The 24,914-nt window shown below is 41.7% G+C and overlaps 1 protein-coding gene across 2 annotated transcripts in view; it reads left to right on the top strand.

Annotated features, from left to right (window-relative positions):
- The window catches only part of GYS2 (glycogen synthase 2), a 919,141-nt gene that overhangs the window by 482,599 nt on the left and 411,628 nt on the right, over nucleotides 1-24,914 (top strand). For both annotated transcript variants that reach the window (XM_069628441.1, XM_069628442.1), the window contains one exon: nucleotides 12,560-12,677. In XM_069628441.1, coding sequence (XP_069484542.1) covers nucleotides 12,560-12,677 — 118 coding nt within the window. The remainder of the gene's footprint in view (nucleotides 1-12,559; nucleotides 12,678-24,914) is intronic.

Raw genomic sequence — 24,914 nt, 5'->3', positions numbered from 1 at the left:
TACCTTGTATTGCTCAAAAAAGCACTTTTTAAATGTTCGGGGGCCCGGACAGTGTGCGCAAATAAGGACACACACTCAGCATGGGTGTGGTCACATGATGCCATCACAGACACGTTCGCGAATGGGACGGCTGTCCGCAGGACACCAAATGTGCGGGGACGGTTGTGTGCATGTGTGCGGGTGTTCTACGGACAGTGTTCAGGTCCCCGAACTAATTAAAAGTGCGACACACATGCGGCGGACAGTTGCGGAGAGACGCGATGTTCGTAGGACCCTAGTGTGTGATGCACATGTGCACGGGTGTTCTACGAACAATGTTGAAGTCCTCGTATAAAATAAATGTGCGTCAAAACTTTGCGCACAGGAGGACGGGATATGTGTTCTACGGATATATTCATTCTGATTGCAGACATTACGAACAGCGGGGGTGTTATTAGGACACCCCCTTTTTGGGTGATTGAGGAGAGGTGGGCATCTTGTGTGTTCGAAGGACACCTCCATTTTAATTACAGACAGTACGGACAGGTATAGTGTCCATAGGACACCCCATGCTGGTTAATTGAGGACATCCTGGACAGCCGTCTGTGGACATTTTAACTGCCTTTTTAAAAAAAATAAGGTAAAGGCATATACTAAGAACACACTTAAAATATTATTATTGTTTAACAGTATAACAATATGAAAGAGAGGGGGAAGCAGAAACTGAAACAAATACAGGGGAATTTGGGGTTTGGACATGATGTATGGGAGGAGAGGAATGGATGGAAGTCTCATTGTACCGTTTTTCTTGATGGGGAGGGTTTGGGGATAGTTGGCTGGGACATGGTGGGGGGGAACAGGTACATGTGGGACAGTGGTATTTAATGTTTTCTTTAATGTGGTCCACAACACACTCTTTTAGTTGAAGTGTTGCATTAACAAATCCATGTTTAGTTCCACTTGTTTCAGAGGATCTTCTAATATTTCTTTTGGTATATTATTTGTATTGGTTGTCTGGTCTGTTAAAAAAGAAATGTGTTAAGTACACATAAAGTAATGTTATTAATTGGCTCATATAGAGAAATGTTGTGTCTACCCTTATTATCACTGTCTTCACTCTTTTTCTCTCGTGTACTGGACATTTCTGTGTTAAAAAAAATAAATAGTTTTAGTGTACATAATACAGAAAATGTATATGAAATAAATGTAGTGTACTTACTACTTTTTTACAAACTTTTCTGTTACTGCTATGTAAGTATGATCTTGCTTCTTGCTGTGCAGTTTCTGTGCGGTAATTCAGTTGGAGGCATATTTATTTTGTTTTGGTATATTCCATTATATTGGAAATGCTACTTCAGTGGATGGTTGGTGATTTACATATACAGTTTCCACTTCTTATTTATTATTAAATGTAATGTATTTATATGGTGCTTTTTGAATACCTTGGGGGGTATCTTACACTATTGCATCGTACAATAAAAACACCAGAGTTTTTGGATAGTGCTGATGGTGACCGCGTCCGCCTGCGGACATGCGCACGGTCCACAGACATCAAAATCACTAGGAGGATAGGGGGTTTAGTATAGTCTATGTTATATAAATGTAAGGTAAGGGAATCTTAGTAAACATTTATCAAATTTCCATTATCTATATTTATATTCAGTGAAAAAAACGTAGTTAAAGGGACGTTATGGTTAAGTTGCGCTACTAAAACATATGAAATTCAGTGAAAAAAACTTTGTTAAAGGGACGTTATGGTTCCAAGTAAAACCAAAAAACCCTTGAAATTCGCCAGTTACGGTAAGCTAAGCAACCATAACTCGCGCTACCACCGTGCACTGCTAAGACTAACACCCAGGACATCAAAGATGACATCACAAATGTCATTGATGACATCACTGATGACATCACATGTGCATTTACTTTTCATGAAAAGTCTGTTCAATGAATTCTTATTGTAATGTTGATAAGAAAAAGTGTCAAGGATCATTAGAATAAATGTGATGAGGTACGTAGTGCATTAAGCAATTCATTGATATAAATAGCATTCTATTATGAAGTTCTTTCCAGTTTACTAAGCTACTCATGTAGAACCGTAGGCATTGTGTGCAGCATACATGATAGAGGTGTAATATTAACAATCTTGCCATGTGGAATAGTGAAATGATAAAAGCTTTCTTATTAGAATTTAGCGTATTGTGAAACATTTAATAAGTACCTAATAAAGCCCACTTACTACATAATTGCATTATTGCAAACAAAACACAGACAACACATACAAATATGAGCATATACAGGGAGAATGAAGTAAACAAAAAACAGCAGTATTACCAGGCAATCTTCATAACCTAACTGATTATCTTCATGCACAGAAATGATTGCTCTGCTTCAAAACTACTACTTCCGTATGTATAATTATCACATAAAGTGAGTAGATCCTAAGGAAAGTAGTGTGAGTACATTGTATACAAGTATGAGCATGTCCAGGGAAAGTACAGTAATAAAAAACAGCAGAACTATAAAAAAACTGTTGATACCCTTACTGATCATCCTCATACATAGAAAGCATTGCTGTCTTCCAAGTCTGTGCTTTCCCCTATGTATATGTTTCATATGCTCTGAGTGAACCCCAAGTGAATTACTGTAAGAACGTATTTGAAGTATAAGTCTAAAAATGTAGTACTTTTTGAATTTTTAGTTCCTGACTGTTACTGGCCTACATGTGTCAGTAAAGGAAAAAAGAGGGAGCCAGACATGTGATGTCATCAGTGATGTCATCAATGACATTTGTGATGTCATCTTTGATGTCCTGAGTGTTAGTCTTAGCATTGCACGGTGGTAGCGCGAGTTATGGTTGCTTAGCTTACCATAACTGGTGAATGTCAAGGGTTTTCGGTGTTACTTGGAACTATAACTTCCCTTTAACAACGTTTTTTTCACCCAATTTCATAGGTTTTTAGCAGTGCAACTTAACCATAACGTGCCTTTAACAAAGATTTTTTCACTGAATTTCATAGGTTTATAGTAGCGCAAATTAACCATAACGTCCCTTTAACAACGTTCTTTTCACTGAATATATATATTCTTTCTTTCTGTTTTGCTTTGTCCCTGGTGTATGTCCGACTTTTGTACACCCTCATAAACTGGCTCACCACTTGTTCTCATCGTTTAGCTATTGTATTCATGGGAATGCCTATGCCATCTGTAAATGTGTTGTTATAAGTAATTTCTGTTTCAAATTGTCATATCTGCTCTTCAAATGAATGAATACACATAAATACAAATGTACACTGTATGTCTGATTGAAGTATTAGGAGATTTGTTATGAAAGGAGCTTTATCACGTTTTGTTAAATTGTTGAAAATAATAAAAATAAGTGAAATTATCTGTATCATTTAAAGGGGAAAATCTAGGGAGAGCCTTGTTTGTATTTTTGCATGTGCTGGGGCATTGTCGAAGATAAGTCTGGGAAGCAACGCAAGACTAAAAACCATACAGACAACCAGGTCACTGAATCAAAGAATGAAATTAACCTACCAATTAGTAGATTTCAAAAAGAGTATACTGGCCCTCATTAGGACCCTGGCGGATTTTTTCCGCCGTCGGCGGACTTTTCCGCCATGGCGCAAAGTCCCTTTACGCCATGGCGGATGGCGGACTTACCGCCCCATTCCGAGGTCGGCGGGGCGGTAAGTCCCCATTGACCCATTTACCCTTCCCCATTCCCATTTCGGCCCCATAGGGCTCAATGGGAGTGGGGAAGGAGTTAATTACGCCACCGTAAATTACGGTGGCGTAATGAACACCAAGGTCCCATAGCGCCATGGATTTTTACGCCCGCAAAAAGCGGGCGGAAAAATTACCATGGCGCTATGGGAACTCGTAGTTGGCGGTAAGGGGTCGGCGCAGCTAACGCTGGCGCAAACCCCTTACCGCCAGGGTCCTAATGAGGGCCACTGACAATTAGCACCCAGCGAAGGAACAGGGGTTTTGGCGGCCTCCCAGCCAATCAGGAGGCTCGGGATAGGGTATTTGACTCATGGTAAAACCCTTGCACCGAACCTCCTTGGGAGGAGGGAGGCTGCCACCTTCCATGCCGGGAAAGTAGGTAAGTCTGAACTACAGGTACCCTTCTCCCTTCATTCCACCCCTCCACTGCCAATTTCCACATCCCTCACCCACCTGCATCTCCGTCATGGCAATGGCCACCATGGAAAGGGAGAAGGGACTACCTGTAGTTCCCTACTCTTTACTCCAGGGCGGCCATCTTGGTTTGAATTTTTTATTGAAGTCGAGAAATGGCAAACACATTGTTTCTCAACTTGAAAAAACATTATTACATCCCGGTAAAGCATGCCGTGACGCTAATAGCAATAACCCCTCTGGGCAGGGGCATTACCAGGCTTGTAACTATGCCCTGGGGCATTACCTGACCTGGTAATGCTCCTGCCAGGAGGGGTTTATTGCTTAATTATAATGGCAAACACAGTGAAATGGGATATGCGGTCCATAGCTGGAGCAAGATGCATAGTGTAGCTAGTGGAAGGGCATTTGAAGGGCTGGAGGCCCAGGGAACATTCACACCCTGAAGTATGTTAGTCCATGGAAGCACTGTGTCCCTATGAAGTGCAGGAGTAAGTCATAGGTTGAACAAAGCCCTCTGTAAAAGAGAGAAAACCTACCAGTCATATGAAACTGGTAATCTGAAGACCAGTAAAGAGACTGAAGAGAAGCCCATTAGGAAGGCAGTTCCTGCCATTTTATTCTAATTTTAATAATACAACTCAGTCAACTTAAACTTTTGAGGTCTACTTTGTGATTCCATGTTACAATTTGCCAGAGTGAGTACCTAGGTTACTCATAGTCTTCATTCCCAGATGAAGTCACATTGCCCTCAACTGGGTCCCATGAGGTACTATCTATCAGCCTCATTGTTCTTGTTAAGATTAATACTTAGAATCTGTCATCAGTTTTGTTCTTGCTTGACTTACCCAAAACATCTGGAACAAGATCACTGTCTAATCTATCTCTCCTCACATAGTGAGGGGAGATGGGCAGCTCTCTGTCAGACATCTAGAGTAAGGACTATTACCAAATGACAACGTTTCAAACTGGAGGTGATCTGAGCTGCAGTAAAATAGGGGTGAGAACAGATGTGAAAATACAGTACAACAGTTTCCTCAATAGTCTGGACAGCATCAGGATGTCAAACAGTCTATTCCCTCTCTGGTAGTTTAGTATAGCATCTACTCCACAGTAGGGTGCTACTAAGCTTTGATTTGAGTATTCAACAGTTGATTGCAAAAGCCCTTATCCAATTGGATTCTGGGAACTTTAACTCCAAGTTCGAACATGTATTTGTGTTTTTGCTTGACAATTATTGCCTATATTCATTTTCTCAAGATGATCAAGGAAACGTGACTTCCAATTTCCTTCACACAGATTTTCTCTGTGCGTTCACTGCCTGGTCTGCCCCTTTTGGGGTGGGACCAGGCCTGATTTGCATATGGTCTTTCCCCTTTTGTAATGGCTTGGCCGGTGAAGAACAATGGTTGGAGGGTTGCCCAGAGCAAGGAAATTGGAAGTCACGTTACCTTGATCATCTTGAGAAAATGAATATAGGCAATAATTGTCAAGCAAAAACACAAATACATGTTCGAACTTGGAGTTAAAGTTCCCAGAATCCAATTGGTCTCATGTATTTTGGTTTTGGTTGGACTTGGTTCTCATTCTCTCTGGTGGGCCATTCATGTACATCAGCAGATCACCTGGTGGTGTTACCTATTCATGGTCTCCTGATGTGCAAGTACACTCACAGCATCTTGAGGACTCTCTGCACACGCTTTGATGGTCTCCAGTGTTGCTGCACGGGTGTCTTTACTTCCATCTACAGTGCCACCTGCTGGGTTACACTATCCCAGAAAGAGAAAACATATCTATGCATTGGTTTCTTGGGTGTATGGGGGTCAATTCATGTCAGAGACAGTTATCATTATTTCCAACTTTTTGCTCCCCTTCATTCACTGTTTAGGGAGTTGACCAACTAGACACAGGTTCAAGAAGAGGAGCAGAAATTGTGCTCATGAACCAATAGAGCTTGACACCAGTTTGCTTAGAGAGGCTGAGGTGCCACGCTGGTGCCAGGCACTACTCCCTAAGAGCTCCACAGGATGTCTAGTGAAGAGGAGGATCAATCTGTGGCAACAACTCTGCACAACAGGTCTCAGTTTTTAGAACTTTGTCACTTAATAAACCTTACCTTATATTGGAACTTCTGTGAAAGGCTATTTTATTGTTATGGTAGCAAAACTCACCCAAGAAAATGTGATGCTTGCTTTTAGCACTGTCTCATTTATTGACAAAATTACAGCGATGCAGATGGAGATTGATATTTCTAGCCACTAACGAACTCCTTGAAGTGCACAGACTATTTCCAGACAAATGAGAGGCTACATATCAGCCAATAATGAAAATGGTGGCTCCTTCTGAACTTGTAATTTCCCAGTTTTGGAGAGGGAATGTAAGGAATGATTGTCTAATGACTCATTCTATCCAACCATTATATATGAGAACTAGTAGCTTCCCTTGAAAATGGGTGCGTCTCACAGCCAAGTGAGGCCACTTGAATTACCCCGCCCCCACGCCTCTGGAAAGCAGAAAGGATTTCTCATCTACATTTAAGATCATGGAACATCCTTTACCTATCTCAAATTACAATTCTCTCTGGAGGATCTTGGGTCTCTGTTCTGACCTCGACAGCAGCTGCACCTTTAAGGCCACCCCAAAAGATGGAGTACAGCCCAAACTGTTTGGTCACATTGTTTGTTTGTTTGTTTATTTTATTTCTATAGCTCTCCGGACCCGGGAGTAAAAGGGCGCTTAGTACAAATTACAAGGCGCAATACATGGTGAAAATCAGTAATGGTAAAGCAGCAGGTATATACAATAAAAGGGCACTTAATACAAGCTACAAGGCGCGATGCATGGTAAAAAACAGTAATGGTAAGGCAGCAGGTATATACAGAATACAAAGGCAATGGAGGTGATAAAAACCAACAAAGGCAAACGAAACATGTGCAATATGTACAGTTTATAGCTCAGTCTCTCTTAAGGTTGCCTATTTGTCAGAAGCCACCCAATGACAAGTTTCCTGAATGACTGGACGGATTTGGAAGACTTAATATTCAATGGCAAGGTGTTCCAGAGTTGGGAGGCGAGGACAGTGAAGCTCGAGCCTCCGGCTCTTTTAGAGGTAAATCTAGGTACTGTAAGACATAAGGTGTTGGAAGATCTCGTGGTTCTGATGGAAGATTTCATGGTGAATTTGTTAGTAAGGTATGGGGGGGCTAGATGGTTGAGAGCTTTGTAAGTAAGACAGAGGGTTTTTAGATCAATTTTATGTTGAATGGTGAGCCATTTGCATGTGGTTCTTGTGGCAGAGATATGCTCACACCTGGGAATGTTTAGCGCTGCCCGTAACGCATTATTTTGAAGGACTTGGAGTTTACTAAATATCGCTTGGTTGGCACCTAAGTATAGGCTGTTGCAGTAGTCTAGCTTAGATTGTATAAGAGCTCTAGCTAGCGTGAGGCAGCTGTTAGAGGAAAGAAATGGTCTGCATGCTCTAATTAGTTTCCCTGTATAGGCAGTGGCTGAAGTGGTCCCGTTGACTTGTTTAGTGAGGTTGATATTGGCATTGAGATAGAAGCCAAGAGTTTTCACGTTTTTGGCGACTGGGATGGTGTTGCCATCAATTATGATGTTAGAGTAGTTGGGACTTAGTTTTTGTAGGTTGTTGGGTGAGCCAACAATGAGCAGTTCAGTCTTTTCGTCATTCAGGCAGAGACCATGTATGGCCATCCATGCCTGAATGACAGAGAAGATTTCATTGATCCTGGCTACATCAGTATTGTAGTTGCCCGAGATGTTGAGGAGTATCTGGGTGTCATCCACATCCCTTCTGCATGAGACCTTAAGCATCCCCAGACATGTTTCGGCATCATTGGGAGCCAGAGGTTAAGATAAATTGTAAACCTTCCAGCCATACCTCTTTTGTTTTGCTTAGTCACCGCGAGTGGGAGTGGCATGCCGAGATATGAGTCCCATGTCTGATGGGTTTATAGACATAAGCTACTCTTTACTGATGAGGCCCAACAAGGATGAAACATGTCCGGAGATGCTTGTGTGATCAGGTAGAAGGGATGTGACCAAGCAGATCTGCCTGGTCTGCCCCTTTTGGGGTGGGACCAGGCCTGATTTGCATATGGTCTTTCCCCTTTTGTAATGGCTTGGCCGGTGAAGAACAATGATTGGAGGGTTGCCCAGAGCAATGCCAGAGATTTAGATTAATTCTAAACCTTCCAGGCAACACCTCCTTTTATTGTTTTTTGCTTTTTTTTAATCAAGCTTTTTTTATCCAGTGCTGCAAGCCAGCTGTAGAAACGCAGAACGAGAACTGACACCGGGATCCGACTGCCAGCAAACAATCCTCCCATCTTTATTACTTGGCCACTGGCAGAGAAGAACCAAAGGAGAGAGAGGGACTCGGAAGCACCAACACTATGCAGCAGACAGAGAAGCCACGCAGTGCTGCCAAGCACCAGAAGTGAACACCTATACCCAACAGTAGGTCCCCTAGACCAGTAGGCACTAAAACAAAGGACTGAAACACTAACACCCATTGGACTTACATTAGGGGTACCAGGAACAAGGCCCCGTAAAATGAATGGGGACATTCAACTTCTCGGGCCAACAGTGCCATACAGCAGCGCATCTGCATGGAGAAAGTGGGCAGGGCTTTACCCCTATTTGTAATCTCTTCTATTTTCAACACTTCCCGGGCAGGGAAGACAGGGCCAGTGATCCAATGGAGGGAGGAAGGGTAGCATTATAGGAACAGAAGGAAATAGGAAGTTGTGGGTTATTCAGGCGTGGTGAGAGCAGGACGTAGCACACCAAGAGATCAGCAGGAGAGAGAGGAAGGAGTAGGTAAGTTATTGGCTAGTGAGTGAAAGTGGTACACCATTGTGAGTGCGTGAAAGTGTAGCAAGTGTAGTTAGGTGGTTCAGGGTACGGAGTGAATGGAAGTGATTGGGTGAGTGAAAGGAAGGTGTCTCAATAGGAGGTGGGTGGATTTGTTATAAGTAGTGTGGCGGAGGGAGTGGTGTTATGGGTGAGGGAGTATTGGTGTGGAGGAGGGACAGTAGCAAGGAGGAGGGAAGATTAACATTAAAGGATGGAGGTGAGGCCTAGAAAGTATGAGCACAATCGAAGACACAGGTGGAGAAAAGGGGAGAAACTAAAGGCAGGTGCACATAGAGAGGAAGTCTAGAGAGAGACAAGAGTGGGAGAGGAAAGAGTGAGTGTGATAGGAAGATACTGCATCAAATAGGGTGTCTCCAAGGCACATTCCCATACCCTTTTAGGACACTAACCACTTGGTAGAGTAGGCAACGCTGCGTAGTCCCTGCGGGAGTTTAGTGAGATTAGTATAAAGTGAAGCAGCTTTACGTTGACATTGTAGCATATTTAGCCTGTTTGTAGACTGAAGGGGAAACATTTGTTATCTACTATCAAGGGGTGAAGGACACCTGTTTTAGGGAGGACGTTTTATCAGATGAGAGGGGGGTGGCCATATGGCCCATTGGAAGTTCAATAAAAACCTATGAACTGTACTTAAATGTTGGAGTGTTTCATGAGCCATATGTGACATAAGTCACTGTTCAAATTAATCTTTAGGACTTGTCTCCCCTAGTACGCTGCATTTCCCCAAAGGCTGTAGTTACACCACCATATCTCCACTGTTCCTCTGTAGTGATTCTGGGGTCCCTGTGCTGAGTGTTGGGTTTCTCCCTTTGTTCATGAATGGGGAAGCCTAATCCATATTCATTTTAGTAACTAGACCACTACTACAGCACCCGGCCAGGTCCTGTCCGTTGGGTCAAGGTGCAATGTGGTACTTGCTGTCACAGTTCCTCTTTTCTGTGTGCTGCTTCCCAGGATGCACATTCCAGCCTAGCTTCCTGGGAGTCTGGTGCATGCTGGTTGTGGTAGATTGTGGGTCTTTAGGTCTTAGCCAGGACAGAGGCTGATGGCACCTTATCAGAGACAGAGGCAGTACTGCACATACATGGCTTCAAACATGCCGGTTACGCCGGTCACCTCAAATCACCCACACCACATCTGGGGTCCTTGACCCCCCCTCTAAAGGGACATATCCATTATCCTGTTACATTGAAATCCACACATGTTTTATCATTAGTGTTTGTTAAAATGAATAAATATGATTAATAATGAAATATTTAAGAAACAGACGTTCACCCAGACTAGGGATTTTGCTGGAGTTAATTGTTCTATACTTGATTAATGTTGCTTGAACTCCCTCTATATTTTTCTTGATATCATAATCGAATTCATGTTAGTTCTAATCAAGGTTGTAGAGCACCTATCTGTGTAAGCCATGTTTTGATTTTAATGGGCCACTTGTTGCATTTTATGGATCAACAGGCCAACTAGTCAATGGCAAATTCCTGTACAGTATATGTTTCTGTTTGCAAGACTAGACACATGCATTGGATTCATATAATGTGGACTTAGCTTTCAGGAAATGGAACAAAAACAGCGTTGTGTTTTCATGAATTCTCAAATCATTACAAAAGGAAACGAAATTAAAAACTGAGCGTGACCCCAATATAGACATCGGTACCTTCTCCCCATTCCAATTCTCTCTCAAGAGGGAAGTAACTTGTCAAAGCAAAAGTAAAACCTCTTCCAGAGTCTGTAGGGATCCATTCTGGATGTAAATCAAATGCAGTTTAAGCACATGGTCTCTCTTCCACTGGACCAGTTGAAACTGAAGATGTTTCTTTAAATATTCATTGGGCTTTGTTGAGGAGTCGCTTACACAGCAACCAGGCTCTTTGAGTGTTCTCAGCAGATCCTCATGTTTGCCTTTCCTGATATTGAATGTTACAGCCTCCAGCCACTGCAGCTGCCTCTGCATCTCACTCATGAAGCATAAAAGAGGTTGTAACTTGATGCCCACGGTAATGGAAGGTGCACCTGGGCTTCTGGTCCACGGTTCCACACTTATCACCTCCCTTTTCTGGGTCCTGATATATACCCTTTGCTTTACTTCTCTGATCCTGCACTGGTGATGGCCCTCCTCATTACTCAGTCACATACTCATTCCTGCTCCCACCGGGTGTACAGCCCCTCCCGATCAGTGCTTAATGCCTGGCTCCTACCTTGGGTAATGCATGCCACTTGTACCTTCCTTCATGTGACTAATGTTCACCCTTTTCTCTTGCTTTCCATTGGTCTGTGGATGATTCTCTCAGGCCACCAACGGTTTTCCCCTCCTTCCTCCACCTGTTTTTCTCCCCATTCCATCATGTGCTGTTCTCTTTTCAACCTCTGTGATTCTCCTTCTTCCAACATCGGTGATTCTCCTCGTCCAACTTCTGCAATTCTCATCCTTCCAAACTCTGTGATTCTCCTCCTCCTTCCAACCTCTGCTATTCCCCTCCTTCCAACCTCTGCTATTCTCCTCCTTCCAACCCCTGCTATTCTCCTCCTTCCAACCTCTGCTCTTCTCCTCCTTCCAACCTCTACTGTTCTCCTTCCAAACTCTGCTCTTCTTCTTACAACCGCTGCTGTTCTCCTCCTTCCAACCTCTGCTGTTCTCCGACTTCCTATCTCTTCGGTTCTCCTTCCAACCTCTGCTGTTCTTCTCCTTCCAAAAACCTTTGTTCTACTTCTTCCAACCCCTGATGTTCTTCTCCTTCTGGTGAGGGTAAGGGAGACTTTTGGATGCCTGCCATACAGTTCTTTTTCTTAAAAGCCAGGGGGCAGTTATTGTATTCAAATAGCCATCCCTTCAGAAGAGAGTTGAGTGGGGACAATCAGGGCTTCCTGCCCATGCAATCCCTGGGCCCATCATCCACTGACTCAGGGAGACTACCAATACCCTAAATCAATCAGGGCTTCCTGCCCATGCAATACCTGGGCCCATCATCCACTGACTCAGGGAGACTACGAATACCCTAAATCAACCACTAAAAGTCCCCAAAACAAGGAAAATGGCGCCATCATACATCATACATATCATGCATTGAAAAATAGAATTATAAGCATGCTTTTGCTTGCTGCAGAATACAGGGACCTATGGATGTCCAGTCAATTAGTACACAACATAATGGGTGTATGCTATTAGTGTTGTTTGACATAAGGTGGTCATACAAGCAAGCTATTTTCCTATATAGATGCTAAATTCCCAAATAATCATATGGACATTAGAGGCTGTATGTGATTTTTTCCATATTTACAAATTAAGGTTTATTTTAAACAATAGCGTTGTATGAGATAGTATTAATTGCTGAGTTTGAATGTAATGTTTTGATTGGCTTTGCTTAAAATCATGTTGCTTATTTTTGCAAAACAATAAAACTGAAGTGAATATAGATATCATATTTGTAATTTGCCACGGTGTACTAACTGCAATATTTGTGGAGCTGCTTTTAATAGACCATGCTCAAGCCTTTATGAATTTTCCTTAACATGTTTTAATCAAACTTTACAGATGTTATTACGCCTAATGGTTTAAACATAAAGAAATTCTCCGCTATGCACGAGTTTCAGAATTTGCACGTCATGTATAAGTCTAAGATACAAGAGTTCGTCCGAGGTCATTTCTATGGGTATGTTTCCAATGTTTTATATTTTCGTCAATAGTCTGAACTAATCTTAATTTCTATTCAATTTATGTTCAAAGTATTGGTGCTGGTAAGTAGCGGGTCCCCAGGGGACACATGCCACTAGTAATATCATTGTGGTTTTTTAAAGAAATGTAATTCATGCAAATGTCTTCAATTCTACTAGCATCTCCTTCTGTGGCATGTGTCCTATAAATCGTTTATACAATGTGGGACATTTTGTGAGAAAGGATTTAAGCACCAATTGTATTAATAGTAAGCAGTGAATCCAAAAAATGAAAATGGCTATAAGCATCTAAGAAAATGTTACATTCCAAAAAGAGGAAATGCATCTTTGCCAGTGGTTGTGGGCTGTGAGGATGTGCAACAGAAATGGTCAAGAAAATACATGAACCACACCAAAATAAAAAAGCTGAGTAAGTGTGGTCTTGATGGATTGTGTAGTGCTCCTACATTGCCAAATAATAAAGGTCTATAGGTCCTCATTACAAGTTTAGCAATATTTCGGAAGTAAATGGCCCTCATTAAGAGTTGGACGGTACACAGTAAAAGTGCCAGTTATAACATTTACCAGCACCTTTACCAGACCAGCCAACTACAACTTTGCTGGTACTGGTAACGGATTGGACCCCTTCCGACAAAATAATGCCTGCATATTACCGTTGCTGGTAATTGTTCCGAAATCCCCCATGGAGTCCTATCGAACTCCATGGAAATGGGGTCTTACAGTGAATACCAGCACTTGTAATCTGCCAATATTACCGGCAGACAAGTGCTGGTAACATTATTTCCATTTGCCGGTATGCCAGCGGTATTACCACCAGGATACTGTCAAACAAGTAATAAGGCCCAATGTGTGGGACTATCACCAAACTAGTTTACAATTACCATCACTTGGTCCCATGGAATTACCACAGGTTTACGAATGGCATCAGGGTGGTGTTAGTCCCCATTTTTGCAGTTCATAGGACTCCTTAGGGAATTGTTAATAATAACCCGGCAGTATTTCCACTGAGATAATTCTGATAATTTACCTCAGTAATATTGATGATTTCCACCAGTCTTCAGCGAAATACCCAACATCCTACCAAATCAGACAGAGTGTGTCTGGCACATAGAGGGAATGCTGCTTCTTTAGCAGGAACCGCCTCTTCGGAATTATTGGACAGTCACACTTGAATTGTCACTGTAATTTGTACCATCAGAAAATAAATTGTAAGCCACACAGTGAAATATTGGCTAACAGTCTGTTTAATAAAACCCATTTTCCTTATCAAAGAAAAGTGGGCTATTTGAAGTGAAAGATGAGATTTCAATGATGAAGGCATCAGTCAAACATTATCTTCCAAAACAATGAGTGAAAACAAAATGCAAAGATCTGTTCATTCTGAAAGCTGAGGTTTAGAGACTTTGCTGATGGAAGTCAGCTGCGCTCATGAGTCTGAGGATCAGTGCAATGTTGTTTTTAAAAATACCTGGGTTCAGAGCGTCCCAATCAGGTCCGGTTCTTGTAAGACTCTAAATCCTCTGTCAGTTGTTGTTTTTGATTATTTTGTATCACTAAAGCAGATTTTGATGAAGAATGAGACCTCTACTATAAATATCAATACTAACATATTTGACAGAGTCAGTGTCTTCACCGTGTTTGGGGTGAACATGTACCCCTCCTGACCTAGGGTGGACAGCCTACAAGGGGGTATTCAGAGCCAACCCTACCCCATAGCTGGGGTGAGGGATTTGGAAGGGCCCCAATCCCGGAGCCCCCTACATTTGCTTGGACTTTTGACCCTGGTACCACATTTGATCAGCTAATGCCTTGCGCCCCCTTTTCTGGACAGAGATCTCTTTGGTATATTTCAGAACTACAAGAACCACAATGCAAGGCAGTAACAGGTGAGCCCAGTGGACCACACAAGGAAGCCGATGGGCGTAATACAGATTCTGATATTCTGACGCCTGTCAAACCCAGACAAGAGAAAAATAATTCACCACAGCTCAGAGCAAGGGAATCGCTGAACCAATAGCAAGCAGGACAAACAACAAAGACTGTTCAAAATACCACATATGGAAAGGGGGAGGGGCTAATAGGATCTATGATGATCCCACCCTGGAGAAAAGAACATGTTTAGATTAGGCCCGAGAGCTATTTGGGATGCAGACCCAATGGAGGGAGGCATTAGTTTAGTTATTTTTAGTCTTCCACAATCAGAAGCACTGTGTCATTGGTCCCATGAACTTAAGTTTGGCAGGATTCAACAAACATATTAGTTACAGATAAAGGCTCTGTTCGGTCATCACAATTATCAATTCCCATATAGGCAGAAAACATGGAATTTTAGGACAATCTCAGTGAGATCTTGCTTGCCCAAACCCGTAGGGAGGGTTTTGCATGACAGCCTCACCTCCCTAGTCTCAAACGGGGTGGCTCCCCTTTGGGGAGAAGGAACAAATTCCCTCGATTCATCATACCTGCAAAACAAAGCAACATGAATTGTAAAAGAGCTGGTACATTGCAAAAGCTTCTACTTGACTATTGGAAGAAATATGTCCCTATGTACATGCATATATGCAAGGTGAACAAAAAGGAATTGTCTATCGTTTCCATCTCATGTGTGCAAAATACACAGATTTGGACCACATTTGCTGGTTATGAGTTGTGTGTTATCTGTTCCACGCAAGATGTTTGCCACTGCATAATGGACTAGCCTAAAGGCAGCAATGTCATACAGAAACCCGAGACTGAGCTAAGTAATTGGGTGGAATTATTTGTTTTACTAAGACACATTCATTTTTTAACTTTTAACATTTGACTTAATTGTTTCTTTTTCATTTTTGTGTAATATCCACATTCATCAAAACTAGAGTACCTTGACCCATGTAACAGATCTATATATTATATTTGCACCCGGGAAAGAGCGCTCAGCCAGTCATGTGGCCGGAAACATGGACGAGAACTTCCTGTGTCCTGCCTGAATTTTACCAGCCATCCGAGGCACTTCCAGAGATGTTTCCAGTTTTTTTGATGCCATGGCCCCTTCTCCAACCCCCCTGTGCCTCCCAGACCAACCAGCCGCCTCCTCATGTCATCCCCTTAACTCCATCCATGCCCACTGGACTTACATGCGGTGCTCCCAGCACTGCTGCTCCTTCCTGTTGGGCCACCATTTTAGAAATACAAAAGGAACTTGGTCCATTTGCTATTTTCCATTGCGGTAACAATCTTGTTGTTTATTTCCCACAAGAGAACAGGCTTGGGGAATACCGCAGACCCCATCTCCCTTGAAAAAAAAATGAAACTATTTGCACCCCGGACGGAGCGGGATGTGAATTGCTATCACCTACTCGTTGGGGGGGAACCCAGCCGGTGACAGCTCTGATCCCTCACTGAGGCCCTCTCCTTGGCCTGCCTACACTCGGGCTGGCAAGGAATTACCACCGATGTGAGGGTAATTCCTAAAATCTAATATTTTCTTTTTGCCTGCTCCTACCTTACGCTTTTGATAGGCGTTTTAGAGGCCATTGTGATAACTGTATATCACCATAGAAAAAAAGAAAGGCTACTACCACTTCCGAAAGAAAGTGTCCCCCAAAAGGTTGATAATGATGAGCACTCCTAATGTCTACTTGAAACCAGTGGTTGGAGAGCCAGAGACTCAGATTTCAGTGGTTGAGTTTAACGAAAAAAAAGGGCTTTGGAGGCAAAACCCACAATAGTAGACTGTGCAGGTTCCTCTGAGGAGGAATGAGACCAAAATGAGACCACAAACTGAAGCAGCACCACACCGCATAATGTAGATATGAATGGCGATTCCAACATTGTAGTAAGTAGGGCAATTGGCAGCAAAAACAAACCTGCATTTCATGCCAATCCAAATAATGATTAAAGAAATTAGAGAAATTAATCAAAGCTACACAGTGATGTAGCAACAACAGTATAAAAGACAGAAATGAGATGGGGATGGAAGACTATCGGATCAGAATGTGAAGGTAGAATCTAGCCAAATGTAACAACATAAGCAACAAGAAAAATATATCTAAACCAGCAACTAAAAGCAGTAACCAATGTGCCACTTCCACTAAAAATGGAACTAATGCAGTCCGAACCCGCGGACAACTTCTTTCTGGCTTTAATGCTGATGCAAAGACAGCAGAATCCATGGGGTTAACAAAAACCTGCAGCCCCATTCTGTCAACGAAATTGAGAGAAAGTCTCTCACCTGAGACCATCATGAAAAAATCATTGGACCGATCAATTTATATGATGATAGCCATCGCGGAGAGACTTGTTACCATCAAGCGGACATTGGTCAAATCTTGCAAGGCTAAGCAAGCCCAGCTGAACCATAGTCTGGAAAGACTTATCTATATGGGATCCAAAGAAAGAGCATGCTCAAACTTCAAGAATCGCGAGGATGTAATTCTGATCCACCGAAGCCCCAAGGCAAGTCTGGCAGGAAAACAGCAACTTCCTGGAGAAAGAAAATGTATTCAGAGGGCTGCTAAATAAAGCTTGCCAAACAACCTTTTATATTATCTATAAAGATTTGTGAAATGTGTCAATTTTAACGCAAAGAGTGGGCCACATCCCTGAAATCAATTGGATCGGTCAGAACATTGCAAACTACTTATGTTTACATCACAGCTGATTATACAAATCAGAACTAATTACTGAACACAGTAATTGACTGCGATTAAAAACTTCTGAACAATTCAATAATCTGTGTTGAGGCCAAATTGACGCCTCATAATCCACACTTAAATTTGAGAGAGCACAACCTTTCCCTGGAACAAGCTGAGAGCAATATAGCAGTTTGTGAGGTTGTTGCAGGTAATGTGTAAGCAAAATTGCGGAGTATGTACTGGAATGTTGTTGGTCTCCAAACCAAATAAACAGCTGAGGACTTTCTTAAATTAGTTGATGCCTTTCACATTTTGCTTTTCCAAGAAACATGGCTTTTGACACAAATTATTAGAGATGGGTTTTAAACAGTGTTAAAAGAGCATGGACGCATCAACGTGGCCTCTGTGCCCTGATATCCTTGGATTTGCAGATGTTGGTAGAAATCCAGATTAACACTGACACAATACACTGTATTGAAATTAAATGTAATAGGAATACATTGTTGTGTCTTTGATATTGTTAAAACGCACCATGGAAATAAGAACATATAGAGATTTTGGGAAACTTATAAATGGTAATGACAATATCCTAGATGGGAGCACAGGTAGTTATCCTCTTTTATTTTGTAGGCCCGAGGGATTTTATCCTAAAACTAGGAAATGGACAAACTGTGACCCTTCTAAATTGCCATGAAGATAGGATATTAGATATCCCAAATGCAATCATGGAGAGGGATATTGGCACGGGCAGTATAGCTCAGTGGCAACGCAGCAATTCCGGGTCCATGCTGAGAAACCTCTTCAGTATTAAGCGCGCTATTGAAAACCCTATATATATTATTTGGCTAATACTGGGATCTGATTACATACAATATTTTGGAACAGCGGTCTGGGACTGATTAAAAGGAGTGCACCCTCTGATGCACCTTGAAACATAACTTTTATTTGCTCCAGTGGTAGGTGGTCAATGGGCTACTTAATTGTGGGTGCAATATATTGGAATTTAATAAGTTGACTTTGAAGTGATACTGGAGGTAGAAAGTGATCTTTACTCTTTGCGTTTGACATTAAAAAAAAGTCCCTTATCCATCAACCATAATAAGGAAGGTTTAAAGACCCAGATTTCAGGGGGTGCAGTAACATATAATAGACAGATGTTGTTGGGATAAAACAATGGCTCAATGTAAAATGGAACATTTAATAACCAACAAACTGTCTCTTATAGAAGGATGCCTTGTGGAAAAGACCACCCCGACAAGTTAATAGATAGTTATGCTGTTCTTATGAGAAGACTTGGTGACGCCTTTTCAATGCTGAAGCACTTTAAAGTCCAGAAAAGTACAAACAGTTGGTTGGACAATGAATGTAAGAATACCAGGCATTCATTTTTTAAAACTTTAAACATTAAAGAAAAGTCTATTGATGATGATGATATCTTCTTGCTGAGAAAACAATATAAAGAAATATTAAAATGGCATGAGGTGGAAAGACTGGACTGAACTAAGGATGAATTGGCAGAGACAGTGCAAATACAAGTTTACGTATTGAGGATTGCTTATAAGTCGCCCAAGTTATCAAAGTGAATATCAAATTAAACATACAATTGCCATTGAACTTGTACATGAAAATAATAAAGCAGAGATGGTATGGTAAATTCTCCTAAACTGACAACAAGGGTAGTAAGACAAGCATGTGTTTTAGCCCCCTCCTATTAAACGTGTTCACAAATTCTTTTCACCCAACTCTATCGAGATGCGATAGGAGTACCCTAGTGGCTGGTATTAACACCCCCATATTGTCATATGCAGATGAAATGTGTTGCTCATTAAAACCCAAATTCCCTTTAAAACTGAGAAATGCATACACAAATTACATGAATGAGTGGGGATTGAATATACATGTAAATAAATCAGTCGTTTGATCTTTGGGGAAAGGTGTACGAAGCACACAAATATTTTTCTTGGAAGGTCAGGCAACAGAGTGTGCACCTCTAATTATTTAGGTAGCCATGGTGTCTGACTACCGGTGCACTTATAGAAGAGAAGGCAAATAAAAAGCACCACACACATGATTAATAGGCTAAACCCAAGTCTGTTGCTTTATAAACAATCAGTATATGGGGCTTTCATCTCTTTTGAAGAATTGCAAAAAATGCAAAATACCTTTTGCAGGAGTCTGTTAGGCTTTCCTGATTGCGCTCCAGCATGTGGTTTACACTCTGAGATTGGGTTGCCCTTTCTGGAAGATCAAATTTGCCACGATTTCACTATTTCTAAAATGTACAACCAATCATTAAGATAGATTGACAATTATGTTGTTGAATAGTCAGTTGACGTATAAGTAGGGTCTTTCGACCCCATGAATTAACACTTTTGTACCGAAAAGTATTGAATCAGGTAGAATTTGTGAAACAAAGCTTGGAACTAAAAGCTAGAATTTGATTTGTGATGAAAAGAGCAGAATTTTGATTTAAGCATCTTTCAGTTAATATGCATTTAGTGTAGTATTGTTTCATCAGCATTTCCCAAAATGTCATGCTGTCCAGGGAAAACGAGTAAAAAACAGAATCTTAATTATTTGAGCAAAATCAGGATGATGCTGACACTTTTCTATTTAGCATCTTTTTAATATCTTTGTTAAAGAGTGATTTCAAATAATGCAAAAAGGAAATATAAAATGAAGTACTTTGAGGAAAGGAGAACAGAAAGGAGGCTGGTATAGGTTGGCTGTTCCTGTGCATCACTGATCCAATCCTGGGCAGTGGTAACAGGGCCAATACCATTGTCTTTTTTAAGATTTTCCTAGCACTCCTATTCCCTGGAACTCCTTATAAATCCAAGCTTATTGTCATTCGTTTATACAAATGACAGAACAAGGATATTCATGTTTATGCTTTTTATTTAATGTTAGGATAGTTAGGGTATGTTAATGGGTTAGTTACACTTCACAACGACAATGTGGGCCTGATTCACAGAGGCCTTCTATAATGGTGCAATCCCATTGAAAAATGCTCTGTGAATCAGGCCCTGTATGTTCTTATTTCTTGGGTTACTCCTCAGGAGAACATGTTACCTCCTCCATCTCGTCACCTAGACCCTTCCATTACCTGCCACCGTTGTATGATGATATTAAGTTAGACCCCATGCACTCACATTTATCTTAATGTATGGGTTGGTCTCAAATCATTTGTCGTGGTCAGGGATCTAACAGCTCAAAACCTGCTGTACGATGAGACCAGTTCACATTGCGGTATAGGACCACCTGTATTTTTCTGTTACTCACATAGATGTACACTTAATAGCTCACATAGATTCCTGCACAGGAGGAAGGAATTGTAGCAGTGTTGCGAGTCTTACTAAGTCATCAAGTACAAGATATACATCATTCATAGCTATGTAAGTTAAGATGTGTTCTATACAATAGCTACTTTAAATTTGGCAGTCAATTTTTTTCAACTGACCAAACAAAGCTCTATGGGGAAAGATTCATGCCAGCATACGCCAACTTGTTCGTGCAAAACTTTGAAAATGAGTGAACCTTGGTGTCAGAACATTGGCAACATGGTGGGAAATTATGGCTCAGATACTTAGACAACATTTTCATTGTATTGCAAGGGCCTGAATTGAATTTTAAGAAATGTTTGGAACTTATAAATAATATTCATGACACAATTAAATTTACATATACTGTGTCTAATAGAAAAGTCAATTCTTTGGAGACTAACGCCCTACTAAACACAATGTACTGTCTATCACAAATCAATGGACTGCAAAGAATACCAGCCAAGAAACCTTTTACAGAATCTTCCATATTCACAATTCCTAAAGCTGAGCCAAATTAGTTCTGAGAAGCAAGACTTTGAGACTGAAGCCAAATTCGTACAAATATAAATGTTTAGTCAGGGCTACACTTTGCATGTTTTGAAAAAGCACAGACACAGGCATCTGCAAAAAATAGAAATGGATTAAGTATTATCAACGAGATAAAAAAGAGACTTCACAGTTAAAATTTCAAATCATCTTTGGTCCAACCACTCCACAAGTTATCAAGCTGATGAAGACATATTGGACTATATTACAAACAGATCCATGTCTAAGTGGAATTTGCAAAGAACTTCCTAGGACTGCATTTAAACAGATGAATTTAAGAGACATTCTGATACGAGCTGATATCAGTAAGACAACTGAACATCAAACTTTCCTGGAAGCACCCAAAACTGAACCCTAACCCTGTTTAAATTGCATACACTGTAATAATATTATCACAGGCAAAATGTAACATCATCTGCAAACTGGGGAAAGGATTACATAGAGAAATAATTCTACCTGCATTTCGAAATTCACAGTATACAATTTGAAATGTCCATACAGGAAGATCCATGTGGGCGAAACTATTAGGGCAGCTAAGGAACGCATTGATGAACATAAGAGAGATATGAGAAATCGGAACTCTTCATCTCTGATCACTAGGGAGTTCATGGAAATTAATCATCAAGTCATGCACATGAAATATCAAATGGTAGAAAGTGTTCTAAGACTTCCACAGGAGGAGATTGTGAAAAGAGATTACTCCAAAGGGAATCATTTTGGATTCACAAGTTACAATTGGTGTTCCCTTAGGGGATGAATCAGGAATGGACGCTTGGTTGCTTTATTTGAAAGTCGTTTGTGATGCTTTGTGTGAGGTTCCTTTGGAGTTTGTTGGGAACAGCAGTGTGTACACATCAGAATGATAGTGCATGATTAATTGAGGAACATTATATCTGCCTTAGTGTAAAGAACATTGGAACTGTGAAGAGCCAGGAATGAGATGCGGACACAGAGGAGACCCATTTGTGGATACAAACATTTAGTAGCACAAAAAGGGTTTGGAAAATACCTCACTATCCCTAATCTAGGAGGAATTTCCCTACCTCAACAAAACTGAGTCTGTCCAGTATCAAGATGTCCAAAGAAAAGTATGTCATGTGCCCATAATCCTATGCTGGCCCTCACACGCCAACTAAACTTCAGTGTGTAAGGGAATTGACTCTTGCAGATGCAAATGTTCAAGGTTAACCAAAATGTTCAAATTCAACAAAAAGGTTTCCAACGAACAATGCTCACAGTTTCAGCGATCAACTTCCTTCACCGGATTTGTTATCGTAAATTCCACAACTTCAAAATAATACTCAAGCTCCAAGAGGATTACCCTCTCCCCTTGGTACATTTTGCCTCTCTTGGGGTATCAGCTACCCTCCCCAGGCTTTCTCATCTCCTTTTATACATTGCAATGCCAAGGGAATGTCTCTTCCTAAAGGCTCTCCTTTTCTCTATACAATTCTACAACAGTTCATTAGTTCAAGGGCATGGCCCTTCTTGAGTTGTTACACAACTAGTTAACTTCACCTGGTAAACTTCTCTGCCAGGAATTCTGTTACATAACTACTAAACTTCACCTAGTATATTTATGTTTACCAGTTGTTTCTGTGGCTTCAGAAGAATTAAATATGCTTGCTGGCAACATGCCTAGCCCTTTTCCTTCCCAGGGCTTACGGTTTGTCTCCAGCATTTCTCCGCTCTGCCTTGTTGCGGTGCATTGGCTTTGAGTGGGGCTTGTTATTCACAGCATGCCCGGTGTGTCGGCTTTCGCTGTGCGTGGTCCCCGCTGCCTTCTCTCTTGCTGCATCAGACCACCTGCACCCTGGTTTCTCTGATCTAGTAAAGGTTTCACCTCTCGGTCGCCTGCCACAGCTTGCTTGCCTTCAACCTTGTGCTCAGTCATCCTATGGGATGCGAGGCACCTCGGTGTATGCAGCTCTCCTCTATCCTTCCTTTCATCAGCTGCAAGTGGTCCGCTTTTGAAGTTCCCAGCTTGCTTATTCATTTGCCAACAACTAGACTGTAGTGTTGGTTGCCCGGTCCTTGTAATCCATATTACTCTGTTGCCAACATGTTCTCCCTAATGGGAGTTTGAGGATTAATCACAAGGGCCCTCATTACGAGGTTGGTGGTAGTCATGGTGCTATTTGCGCCATGACTACCACCAATAATGGTACCGTGTACGGTTTGGTGAGATTGGGACTTACCGGTCCAGTCTGACCTTGGCGGGACCGGTAAGTCCCCATTCACCAGACCATTCCTCATTCCCATTTGAGCCCCCATAGGGCTCAATGGGAATGGGGAAGGCACTAATAACAATACCGCAAATTGCGGTACCGTTATTGGCTGTGATTTCCCTTAACGGGTCCCGTCCATAACGCCTGGTCAAACCAGGCATTAAAGGAGGGTCCCGCTAAGAGAACTCGTAGTAGGGCGGTAAGGGATTACCGGCACCGGTCTCCTTACCGGTGTCCGGTATCCCTTACAGCCCTACTCGTAATGAGGCCCAATATATCTATTAGGAGGTGGGGGATGAGTGCACAATATGCCATTAATGCATTGAGGACTGAGGAAACATCCTTTAAGGGGAAACAGGATATGCGCTTTCCTCCAACAATGTCCTGTCATTCTCCTGCGGTGTACATACCCCTAGATGCTCCTCTCTCATATAGATGCCACCAGGGTCAGGAACATGGTAGTGGTTGCCGTGCCCTGGCCATATGGGAGTGGGGGTCACCCCAGGGAAAGAAGTGAGGGCATCATCAGATTCATCACAGTACCCTGGAAGGACAATATAGGTGAAGTTGATTACAAGCCGGAAAGCTTTGAGATTAAGATCTGCTATTGTTTAGATTGCTGTAGTAATTTTCTGATATTACCAAGTAAATTTACTATTAGGAAACATGGTAGACAGTGTATTGTTTATTGAAGAGGTATACCATTAGATATAGCTGTGAAGTCAAATGTGAGTATTAACCTCACGCTTAAAACGTACCTAACAACATAACTGCAAAATGAAGAGTAACAATCCCACAACACAGTCACACAAGCTCTATTTTCAGACTAGATGTTGCTGAATATGATTTTTTGAGTTAGTCATTGATATAATATTTGTAATTATACATTAGCCACATTAGAATAAATTACATGCGCTCATAGACCCACCTGTCTGCTGTGCTGGCTGGTTGCCTGGCTACCCTCAGAACCCAATGTAAGCACCTGCACTGCCTCCGGGCCTCCGCACAATTTGGGGCTGTATCTGTAAACCTACAGTAGCCACCCTCCTTTAACTACCCAGAGCCAGCTCCCCCGACTGCACTCACCCAGAGCAATGCTGCACTAATAACACTCCCCCTTGCACTTCCCATCTCCTTCTACCCCTATGCAGTTGCGCAATCTGAGTGACTCCAGTCCGAGTAAGATCGTTTGTTTTGTCCTCCATAAGTCTCCCTAGCTTGTCTTGTCATGCCTAAAAACACTTGTGTACAGGCACATTATAAATGACTCATATAGCATAGGTTTAATATGGACACACCATTAGCGAAACGTGATAAGATAGTTGCCGAGTTTGTAAACATACACACACCGACTAACAGACAAAATAGTCTGATATTCCTACTTTGATATTATTTTTTGAGTGTTTTTAATTACGAAAATGATGCAGGACTAGGTAACGTTAGATGTGAGACGCACACAGTGTGAACCGGTTTACACTACTTATTGAAACACGCGACAGGAATGT

This window comes from Ambystoma mexicanum, chromosome 12, assembly GCF_040938575.1.
Source record: "Ambystoma mexicanum isolate Mex_15411 chromosome 12, UKY_AmexF1_1, whole genome shotgun sequence".
NCBI lineage: Eukaryota > Metazoa > Chordata > Amphibia > Caudata > Ambystomatidae > Ambystoma > Ambystoma mexicanum.
This window is presented reverse-complemented; position numbering and strand designations above follow the sequence as displayed.